This window comes from Carcharodon carcharias, chromosome 2 (assembly GCF_017639515.1).
Source record: "Carcharodon carcharias isolate sCarCar2 chromosome 2, sCarCar2.pri, whole genome shotgun sequence".
Lineage (NCBI taxonomy): Eukaryota > Metazoa > Chordata > Chondrichthyes > Lamniformes > Lamnidae > Carcharodon > Carcharodon carcharias.
The window spans coordinates 103,761,867-103,773,941 of NC_054468.1; the positions used below are offsets into that span (position 1 = coordinate 103,761,867).

Here is a 12,075-nt window from a genome sequence, read left to right on the forward strand (position 1 = left end):
ACCTGTATTGAAATATACTTAGTCTGTACCTGAAGCATCTCTTCCTTAGGTATCAACTATTGTTCCAAAACAGTTTTTCCTGTGCACCTTTGGCTCCATTTTACCCTGGCTAGATCCCCTCTCATCTCATTGAAGTTCTAATTTATATTGTTTCTTGCTTTTCTCCATTAATAGTCTAAACCTTATGATGTGATCATCACTCGTATTCAAGTGTCCCCCCACAGACACTGGTCTACTTGGTCCACCTCATTCCCTAGCACCAGACCCAGCACAGCCTCCTTTCTAATTTCATCTTATTCGTTCATGGGATGAAGGACATCGCTGGCTGGGCTAGCATTTATTACCCATCCTTAATTGCCCTTGTTCAGAGGCCATAACCAGGTGATTTCTTTCCCTAACAGGCATTTGTGAACCAGATGGGTTTTACAACAGTTAGCAATGGTTTTGTTTCATCATCAGACTTTTAATTCCACATTTTTATTGGATTTAAATTTCACCATCTGCTGTGATGGGATTCAAACCCAGGTCCTCAAAGCATTACCCTCGGTCTCTGGATTACTAGTCCAGTGACAATACCACTATGCCACCACCTCCCCCTTGCCAAGAACATACTGATCAAGGATGTTCTCCTGAACATATTTCAGAAATTCCTCTCCCTCCTAACATTATTCCAATCAATATTTGGGTAATTAAAGTCTCCCAGCATCTATAGTTCTTCCAAATGTCTCTGATTTCCCTGCAGATTTGTTCCTTTATATCTCACTAGTTGGAGCCATATAGTATACCCTCAGTGGTGTGGTCATATCCTTTTTGCTTTTCAACTTAACCAAATGGATTCTATTCATGGCCTGTCTTGGACATCCTTTTTTTTGAACATTACAATGTCTTCCCCAATCAGTATTGCTACCCTACCTCCCTTTTCTTCATTCTCTCTCTTTCCTAAACACTTCATATCCTTGAATATTAAGTGCCAAGTTTTCACCATTTTTAAGCCTCTTTTTAGTTTTTGCCACCAGATCATATTTTTACAGGGCTTTTTATGCTTGTAGCTCACCAAACTTGTTCACCACACGTTGTGCTTTTACATACATGCATTGTAATCCTGTCTTTACATCACTTGTAGCCTTTCTTTCTCTGTTGCTATCTAATATGGAATTAATCCCTTCTTTACTACTAACCAATTACTGACCTGATGCACCCTATTCTTTTCTACTTCTATGTTCTGGTGCCCGTCTCCCTTCCAATTTTGTTTAAACCTCCTATTCCTTCATCCAGTTCATAAATAAATAGAGGGAAATATTAAAGACCCAGAACAGACCTGTCAGAAACACCACTATTGCATACCTCCGATTTGAGTACCTACATTTTCCTATCTCCCAACCACTTTCCAGCCCAGGACAATGGTTTACCTTTCTTGCAGCAGCAGATTCATGTTGAAACTCATGGAGAGTAAACTAATGGGAATGTAACATTAATCCAGTGGTCATAGTGTCTTGCTGCATGACTTTAGTTACAATTACTCTGCCCAAGGTGTTTGATCTCTGGATTTGTATTGTCAGGATACATGATAAAGTTTCACTTTAGTATCATTTCCAGGTTTAGGTTACTTTTATTTTATCCAATGGGCTTATTGGGTTCAATATTTAAGTGACAGGGTCAGAAGATGGCTCCCAGGCTTGCCAGTCCCAGCAAACTTGCCCTGACCTTTACTCATTGTGTTTGGCACCATTGCAAGGAACATCAAGCTGGCAACACAGCTTTACCCTATCAACTGCACCCACTCTGACATAAAGTGACATACATGAATATCACCCAGTGCTGGAATGTAACAGCATTCACTGATGGGTCCTTATTTTTCCGTCTTTAGGGTCGATAACTCTGCCTGGTCTTGCTACAGGGATGGTCCTAGGTGGACTCTTTATGAAACGTTTCAATGTACCTTTGGTGAAGATCCCCTGGTACTCAGCCTGCGTTCTGAGTATTGTCATCAGTCTAACAATTCCTCTGTTTTTCATGGGATGCTCGACTCAGAAGATTGCTGGAATCAATTACAGTAAAGATGTCAATAGGTAATCTTGTGCTTGGGAAAAATTACCCTACAATATAATAGAAAAGGAGAAGAACAAATCTTTTACTTTGCTTGTGACTCAATTAAGAACTATTGGTTTGTATTTATATAAATATGCTACATTTGCTTTGCTTGTTGAGATAAGCCCTGCTGTGCTGCATCATCTCCCCAGTGGGCAGAGAAACCTGTTCCCAACATTTCACCAGTTCTGCTTCATAACATGGGGCAGTCAGGATCAATGCACTCACATTCCCCCATTTCTGTGGGGAAGGCCTCGATCTCCAGTCAAACCTGCTCCACATCTACATGACTGAGGCTAAAAAGGTTGCTGAGTGAAGGATCGTGGCTCTAGATCTGTGTTACCGACCCAAGCTGCTAGGAAAGAATTTGATAAGGTTTGCAATTACAAGCATAAATTCACTGCATGACAGACACACACACACACGCACACGTGCCCACAAACACACACACATGCATGCACACATGTGCGCACAAACACACAAGTACACACACCCACACATAGACCATGTGGCATTCTTTTGCTGAAATAGCTTTAAGGGGTGCAGAACAGTTTCCAGAAATGCTACAAGATGAACCAACCTCAAGGTGGCAGAGAGAGGTATAAAATGGCCTCTGGTAGTTGTTCATTTCCTTCAAATGTTACAAACACATCCTGCAACACTGATCAAGTCTTTAGATTTTAGTATTGAGTAGACTGGTCTCTACAAGCTCCAGATCAGAAGGAGAAAACTCTGCTACTGGAGATATTGAACTGACATAAGATCTGTCCTAAACAAAAACAGAATTACCTGGAAAAACTCAGCAGGTCTGGCAGCAGGTCGTGAGGACTCGAAACGTCCAAATCTTTTCTTCTCCGCCAATGCTGCCAGACCTGCTGAGTTTTTCCAGGTAATTCTGTTTTTGTTTTGGATTTCCAGCATCCGCAGTTTTTTGTTTTTGTTTTTTAGGATCTGTCTTATGCTGTGGAATGATTATCTTTGTGGAAGAACGTTTGGCAAATTTATTCTTCTACTTGTAGTAACTGGAGCGATGATATTACAGCCAAGTATTGTTGTGATGTGTCTCAATGTGGATTCTGAAGAGAAATCCAACTTCAGCAAGAGCACAAAACATGCGACAACTGATAAGTTGCCTGTTATGCATCTTGCCAGATTTTCTGGAAATGCTTATATAACAGCCAGCTGATACACTACCATGCATTTTACACTCTTAACTGTCTGACCTTCTGCTATCAAATGAATAATGATTGTGGTAATTGTGCCTTTATGTAATGTGTAGCATACCTTTAAGAAGAATGCAACCTATAGAGGAGTAGCATGGGCTACCTCTGTAGTCTGTAGCTAATAGTCTGTAGTATAGAAATAGGGTTTGACGTGAAAACACACAAGTGTAGCTGCAGAGTACTTTTGTAAATAAACAGAATGTGTTCCACCTAAGAAGTGTCTGCTGATCAACCCTATCTAGAGTACCAACTCAGCCATCCCACTACAAGTGTGCAACTGGAATTCACAAGTCCCAACAATGATCCTGACTCCCCACAGAGTTTAAATTGAGCATTGGTTTGAAAAAAGCCCTATGCTGACATTGAGAGTGAATATAGCAACACAGGAACAGGCATAGGCTAGTCAACCCCTGGAGCCTGTTCTGGCATTCAATGAGATCATGGCTGATCTGTGATCTAACTTTATATATCCACCTTTGTTCCATATTCCTTTATATCTTCGGATAACAAAAACTGAGCGTCTCAGATTTTAATCTAGCATCAACTTCCATTTGCAGTAGAGAGCTCCAAACTTCAGCCACCCTTTGTGTGTAGAAGTGTTTCCTAATTATTCCTGAAAAGGCCTGGCTCTAATTTTTAGACCATGACCTTCTAATACTAGACTCCACAGAATACAACTCTTGTTTGTGCAATTTTTCCTTGGTCTCCAGGGGTAGAATTTTGAGGTCGGCAGGTGGGCACGGTCGGTGGGACCGGGAGTGGCCAGGAAACAGCCTGCGATTGGCCCCTGACCATGATTTCACACTGGCAGACCAATTAAGGCCCACGCAGCGGGAAACATGGTTCTTCACTCATTGGGAGGGGTTAAGCGGAGGTGGGGGCATTTTGGCTGCTGGGTCCATTGGTGACCCAGCGGCCGGTTTAAAAACAGTCCAGGCAGCCCCAGAAAGGCTGCTATGGAACAATGTCTTCTGCGTTGTCTTGATGGAGTCAAGTGCGGCCGGAGATGCCAGGCAGGAGGGCAGGTCGGGTGGGCACTTGGCCCCCGCTTTTCGGATGAGTGCCTCACGGTCCTCCTGGAGGAGGTGGCTGCCGGGAGGGACATCCTTGTCCCCAAAGATGGGAGGAAGAGGCCACCGCACCTCACAAAGAGGGCATGGGAGGAGGTTGCAGCGGTGGTGAGCAACCATGACATGGGTGTAGTGCTGGAAGCAGTTCAGTGACCTGCAGTGCTTAGAGAGGGTGAGTACCGTGTTGGCATGGATCAGTGTGCAGAAGTGTTAAGGTTGGCCATCCCCCTGAGGACCTCAGGGGTGCTAGAGTCTGACTGCCAACCATCAAATGATGCCGGAGCTGGCCAAGGGGATGATCCCTGGCTGCTTGGACTGAGTGCCTTGCGATTTGAGGGCCATGACTCGGATGCATCCTGCGAGGTGTTCCTCAGCTGGGGTTGGCCAGACTGCAAGGGCATTGAAGGTAGAGAGTGGACTAATCAATGATGCACTGTCCTTTCAGGAGAAGACAAGCCATAACTAAGCAGAGAGGGCATGTACAGGTGGAGGCCCTCCCAACCTGCTGCTGCTCACCAGGTTCGAGCAGGGCACTCCTGAGCTCAAGAGCTGGCATGCTCCCCGTGCAACCAGGCATGGAGAGGCAGGGGTTGCCAGACAAAGGTAAGAGTTACGGATTGTGCAACCATTCTAGTCTAGTATCTTCATTGATGGGAGTCTCAAACCTGGAGTCCCCATTGATCATTGAAAGACGATGGCACCTTGATTCAAATCTCCATTGTTTCACCAGAGTGCCTGGCAAGCAGAGTGACAGTGCAGTGACTTTAACTAATGACATATCCTTGTTCTCCCTTGCTCTGTGGACCCCAAAGGGCTACCCCTGATGTTGGAGGACCACCGGCCTTCACTTGCACCTGCGCCATACACACTCTCTGAAGTAGGCACCCATGCAAATACCAGCACCTTAGGCATTAGATCGATGGCTTGAATGTTGGTGCACATTGGTGAGGGCACTTCACAGTCACTTGAAGTGCAAGTGGCAGCAGAGAGTGCCCAGAGTGCTGGCAGTTGGAGGACTGCTGGGAACCAGGACGATGCTCAGTCGAAGGCAGATGATGAGCCTCAGGAGTTGTCCATTAGGTAGCAGGTGCTGGATGTCCAGCAAGATGTGCAGGAGGATCTGCTGGAGATCCATGAGGGTCTGCGTGCCATGGCCTCCATTGTGGAGGATCCATGTGGAGTGCGAGCACTGTGTTGACCCTCATGGCCAAGTGCACTGCCTCCTCCATTGAGGGAGTGGCAACTCTGAGAGGCAGCTTCAAGGACAGAATGAGGGTTCCTGGGGTTGCACTCGAACCTGCAAGTCCTCAAACAGGCACTGACCTCAGGTGGTCAGTGCCAGTGTGGGAAATGGATTAAGCACCCAGTATCCCAGCTAAGTGCCTGTCCATCCATGGTGAGCAGAGAGGTCCAAAACGACCTCAAGCTGCTTCTCGTCTCTGGGGGTTTCTCTCAGGGCACTCTGGATGGCGGCAGCAGCTCTCCACCCCTCTGCCAGTGACCATTGCACCTGATAAGGCTGCGATGACTGGGCAGATACTAGCCGTGGTACTGGCTGTTCCCTCCCAGGTGGGGCCAGCACAGGCTCCACTGGTCAGGGGACGACTGCCAAGGTCATCAAGGTCAACAAGACACCAGAGTCAGCGGGCTGTCTGCAATGTCTCTGCCAGCGAGGGGGACCGCCAAGACATAGCACCTGTAAGCGTAAGTTTAAGGCACCATGAACACGAGAGTGACAATTCACGGGTGATTTTCTGTCCGCTTATGCTTGGCTTATATGTCTGCTGGTGTGGACATCAACACCAGTAATTGTAATGTCATTATACTTTCAATGTGACAATAAGATTAAATTTGCTTTCGTCCTGATGGCCCGAGTATGCTTCACATTTTTTCTGTCTGGTGCAGGGTACGCCAGTCTGTAATGCTGGACGTGAGTAGCTGGACAGTTTATTGCACAGGCATTGAGTGGACTTTGGGTGCAAATGAAAGGGTCATTTCAGACATCCAGGATGGAGGCAGCAGCTCTGGCATTAGGTGGAAGTGGATCTTTGGCAGCCTAGCTGAAGGAGCATTGAATCAATTCGTCCCTGGTGTCCCTGCCTCCCTGGAGGTTACCGAGATCTGCCTCTATGCCCTTAGCATTCTCATTACCGTGCTTTTCTTCTGACTCAGTACTGGATTCATCCTCTGGATTCATCCTCTGTGGCCTGTGGAGCTGCGTCAAGATCCTCTTCCACCAGTGGGCTCCCACTTGCCAGTGACAGATTATGGAGAATGCAGCATGCAACCACTATCAGTGACACCCACTCTGGGGGGTATTGTAATACATCCCCTGAATGTCCAGGCATCAGAAAGGCATCTTGAGAAGACATATGGTCCTCTCTATCACCCCTCTTGTGGAGGCATGACTCCTATTGTAATGCTGCTCAGCCTCTGTTCTTGGGTGGCAGAGAGGTGTCATGAACCACCTTTTCAACGAATATCCCTTGTCACCCAGCAGCCATCCATCCAGTCGGGCTGGAGCACTGGAGAGCCTCGGCACCCAGGAGTGTCTGAGGATATAAGTGTCATGGGAGCTGCCTGGGTACCTTGCACAGACTTGTCAAATCAGCATCCTGTGATCACACACTACCTGCACGTTCATGGAGTGGAAGCCCTTCCTGTTGAAGAAGGCACCTGGCTGACCCGCTGATGCCTTGATAGCCACATGTGTGCAGTCGATTGCACCTTGGACACTCAGCCTGGCTGGCCTCGTCTGTAAGGTAAAGAATAAAGGTTGGTATCTGCCTGAACAGAGTTTCTGTCACCAGCTTGATGCAACTGTGGACAGCTGATTGGGAGACTCCACCTAGAGCCCCCACTGAGTCTTGGAAAGAGCTGGAGGCATAGAAGTTGAGGGCCGCTGTGACCTTCAGAGCCACTGGCATGGGGTGTCTACTCACACTGTTGGAGCTGATCTCAGGGTTGATCATCTGACAGATGGAGATCACCGTCTCCCTTGAGAGGCGTATTGAGGTAGCTGCATCGCCGCCTGTCAACCCTGGCAGCATGATAGTGGTGTCTTCTGTGGCCCCTTCCGCTTGGACTTCCTGCTGGCCTTGCGCCCTTGTGCCTGTGCCTCCCCTCCCACAGGTCCCTCCCCTGGAAGCTGCAAAGGGACATGTGGCCTCCTCTCCCTTTTGCCCCTCTCTGCCTCCTCAGAGGAGGTGCCCCCAGCAGAGACCACATTGCTCATTACCAAGGTAACAAAAGGCTGCCTGATACCTGGAAGGGTCTACACGGTCTGAATCCTCTGAGGGCCTTGGAGACACCAATGAGTCCTGATATGAAGCCTGCAAATGCTAAGAGTGAACAGAGATGAAGCTGCCAAGTGCCAGTAAGCAATCAGCAACAAACTATCTCCAAAACTCCTCACTACTTACACTGGCAATGCTGCTGACCATTTTTATCCTGCCCTTGGATGAGGTTTATGAAATTGTTGCCTGGCCCCCTGCCCGTTTTGCCCGTGTGATGAGTGTGAAATTGCACGGGCAATGAAAAATCAGCGTCAATTGCCTTTTTAAAGGCCTTAAGTGGCCTCTTAGATAATGGCGGGTGCAACTCCGGCACACACTTGCGCCTGCTGACTGAAATATCGCGCGAGTACGCAATGACGTCAGTACTCTCACCCGATGTCATCACGTGCTATTTTACACCCGATTGGCTTGGGTGCGCGCCCGCCTGTGGGACATAAAATTCTGCCCCTGGTGTAATTCTGGTAAATCCACACTGCTCTCTCTCCAAGGCCAATATGTCCTTCATAAGGTGTGCCCAGAATTACTGACAGTTCTCCAGGTCTGATATATTTGTTTGTCTGAAACATGACTTCTATCCCCTTGTTTTCTAATCCTTTCAGTATAAAGTATAGCATTTCATTAACCTTTTTGATTATTTTCTATATCTGTTCATGACATTTTAATGACATTTTAATGAACTGTGTAACTGGTCCTCCAAACCTCCTTGATCAGCACTGCTTCTAGCTTTTTATCATATAGAAATGTCAGTTTTAAAGGGATATTTAATTTAGTTCAAGGTTTAATCAGTTTGGTTGTGCAGCCTAATTAACGCTTCTAAACATTTAGTTTGATAGAGATATAATCATTAGACAAAGACTCAGACACTAAGTTAGCAAATAATATCAAAGTTTATTGAATAAAAATAAAAAGATACACTCATCAAGAATCCACAGACTTCATCACTTCACATGGATGGCCAGTCCAGAAGAAGCACGACATGACCTCAACACTGACAGGAATTCTGCTTCTGCCCTGAGAACATACAGCACAACTGGTTTCCTTCTTCACATGGTGTACACAGAATGATGGTTCCCAAAATCCTTATTTTGTGCTTAGCTCTGGATTACCTTATTTTTGTTCAAACCTCTTGTTAACAATCAGTTGGTCATTAATGTTGTAAGGTTAATTTAATTGGACTTGTCCATCAGCACACATTCCCCTAAACATGAAGACAATGTGGCATTTCAAGATATTTTCCTTATCTTAAGCTGTAGAAGCTTTTATTCATGTCATTACTAAACTGACCAAAGACAGCCTAATCTGATTAGAAACTTGGTCGGTTGTATGCTTCTCTTCCCACTGATATTTTTACAGCATGTTTAAAACATTGATAGAATGTTAGTAGAAATACAGCAATCAAATACAGCCCTCATTAACTACTTGATTATTAATTACTTATTCTTAAGTTCCAGAGTAATTGAGGCATAGAAATATAGAAACTAGGAGCAGGAGTAGGCCATTCGGCCCTTCGAGCCTGCTCCGGCAGTCATTATGATCATGGCTGATCATCCAACTCAATAGCCTGCTCCTGCTTTCGCCTCATATCCTTTGATCCCTTTCGCCCCAAGAGCTATATCTAACTCCTTCTTGAAAACATACAATGTTTTGGTCTCAACTACTCTGTGGTAATGAATTCCACAGGCTCACCACTCTCTAGGTGAAGAAATTTCTCCTCATCTCTGTTCTAAATGGTCTACCCCATATCCTCAGACTGTGACCCCTGGTTCTGGACTCCCCCACCATCGGAAACATCCTTCTTGCATCATCCCTGTCTAGTCCTGTTAGAATTTTATAGGTTTCTATGGGATCTCCCCTCATTCTTCTGAACTCCAGCAAATATAATCCTAATCGTCTCAATCTCTCCTTATATGTCAGTCCCACCATCCCAGGAATCAGTCAGGTAAACCTTCGCTGCACTCTGTCTATTGCAAGTACATCCTTCCTCAGATAAGGAGACCAAAACTGCACACAATATTCCAGGTGTGGTCTCACCAAGGCCCTGTACAATTGCAGCAAGACATCCCTGTTCCTGTACTCAAATCCTCTGGCTATGAAGGTCAACATACCATTTGCCTTCTCTACTGCCTGCTGCACCTGCATGCTTACCTTCAGTGACTGGTGTACAAGGACACCCAGGTCTCGTTGCACATTCCCCTCTCTCAATTTATAGCCATTCAGATAATAATCTGCCTTCCTGTTTTTGCTACCAAACTGGATAACTTCACATTTATCCACATGATACTGCATCTGCCATGCATTTGCCCACTCACTCAGCTTGTCCAAATCACACTGAGTGAGTAGCGAATTAGATTTCTGGAGTAAGTCCTGGTAAGCCTGTAAATTTAACTATAGTTTAAGAACTGAGATCTGGGATAGCACTAACCTTCAAGCAAGATATGCTAGTTTGTTAAATAGAGAACTGCCCTGAAGTGGCAGTTATCTGTCAATCACCTGAAAGCAGTTGGTTCAAATGGTGTTAATTACTATGGTAGCAAGCTAAACTAATTAGTGACTCATCAAGGGGGTCTATAATGGAGACAGGCTTTCCAAACCACATGATCAGTAAGGGGCGCACGAGGAAACAGGTGATTACCCCTGAGTGAGACAGAGACTGAATGAGTAGCGAATTAGGTTCACACAGGAATTTGGTACACGAGGGAAAGAGGTGTGGTATACAAAGGAATTATTCTAAATTAATTAAGTGAGGAATTAATTACATTAACTAAATAACATAATACCTGTCCTGCCAATGTTACTGATGTTGCAGCTGTGGAATGTGGGTGCTTCTGAACAACAAGGCATCTTTTTTGGCCGGTGCAGACACAATGGGCTGAATAGCCTCTTTAAAAGTCATAACTTTCTGTGGTTCTATGACAATCATGTCTGTAAAAAGTGTAAGCAGCTAGAAGAATTCCAGATTAGGATTATTGATCTGGAAGCTGAACCGCAGACACTGCGCTACATAAGGGTGGGGGAGAAATACTTGGACACTTTGTTGCAGAAGACAGTCACACCTCTTAGAATAAGGTCATCTGTTTTGGTCAGCAATGAGGGACAGGAGGCTGTGACTGAGAGTGAGGCAGGTAAAGGGACCAAGCAGACAGTAGTAGAGGAGCCTCAGACTTGGCAATCGTCAAGACATTTGGGGTACTCACAACCTGTGTGGATGAAAGTGGGGTCTGCATGGTGGATGAGCAGGCTGGCCATGGTACAAGAAGTTATTCAAGCAGGGGGAGCAAACAAGAATGTAGTGGTGGTAGAGGACAGTATAGTGAGGGGGATTGTTCTGTTCTCTGCAGCAAAGAACAAGAGTCCAGATGGCTATGTTGGCTGGCTGGTGCCAGGATTCAGGACATCTGCTCAGAGCTGAAGAGGAACTTCCAGTGAGAAGGGGAGGATCCAGTTGTTGTGCTCCATGTAGGTACCAACGACATAGGCAGGACAAGGAAAGAGCTTCTGCATAGTCAATGTGATGAGCTAGGCATCAAATTAAGAAGTAGAACCTCAAAGGTAATTTCTGGATTATTACCTGAGCCACATGCAAATTGGCATAGGGCAAATAAGATTAGAGAGACGAATGCATAGCTCAAAAATTGGTGTGGGAGAAACTGGTTCTGGTTCGTGGGACACAGGCACCAGTACTGGAGAAAGTGGGAGATGTGCCGTCAGGATGGTCTGCACCTGAACAATGCTGGGTTAGTTTTCTTGCGAATCGCATAACTAGGGAAGTAGAGAGAGATTCAAACAAAACAAGAGGGGTGAAGGATCAAGCTTTAATAGATGTAGCAAATAAAAGGATAGATTCAAGGCAGGAGAGTAAAATAGTAATATAAGAAATGAGGGTTATAGAATAGCAGGAAGGGAGAAAGAGATAAAACCTAAAAATAAACCAATAGTCAAGTCTAGATATTACAAGGATAACAAAAAGAAAAAACTAAAGGTTCTGTATCTGAATGCACAATACATTCATAACAAAGCAAATAAATTGATAGCATATTAATATCAATTAAATTGATAGCAATTTAAGCAGCATTTCACTTGCATTTCCCCCAACTTAGTCTACTGCATTCGTTGCTCCCAATGCGGTTTCCTCTACATTGGAGAGACCAAACGTAGACTGGGCGACCACTTTGTAGAACACCTTCGGTCTGTCCGCAAGAATGACCCAGACCTCCCTGTCGCTTGCCATTTTAACACTCCACCCTGCTGTCTTGCCCACATGTCTGTCCTTGGCTTGCTGCATTGTTCCAGTGAAGCTCAACGCACCTCATCTTCCGACTAGGCACTTTACAGCCTTCCGGACTGAATATTGAGTTCAACAACTTTAGATCTTGAACTCCCTCCTCCATCCCCACCCCC

The 12,075-nt window shown here is 45.5% G+C and overlaps 1 protein-coding gene across 6 annotated transcripts in view; it reads left to right on the forward strand.

Annotated features, from left to right (window-relative positions):
- Window positions 1-12,075, forward strand: part of slco2a1 (solute carrier organic anion transporter family, member 2A1) — a 344,648-nt gene that overhangs the window by 259,864 nt on the left and 72,709 nt on the right. For all 6 annotated transcript variants that reach the window (XM_041216217.1, XM_041216234.1, XM_041216224.1 and 3 more), the window contains one exon: window positions 1,868-2,069. In XM_041216217.1, coding sequence (XP_041072151.1) covers window positions 1,868-2,069 — 202 coding nt within the window. The remainder of the gene's footprint in view (window positions 1-1,867; window positions 2,070-12,075) is intronic.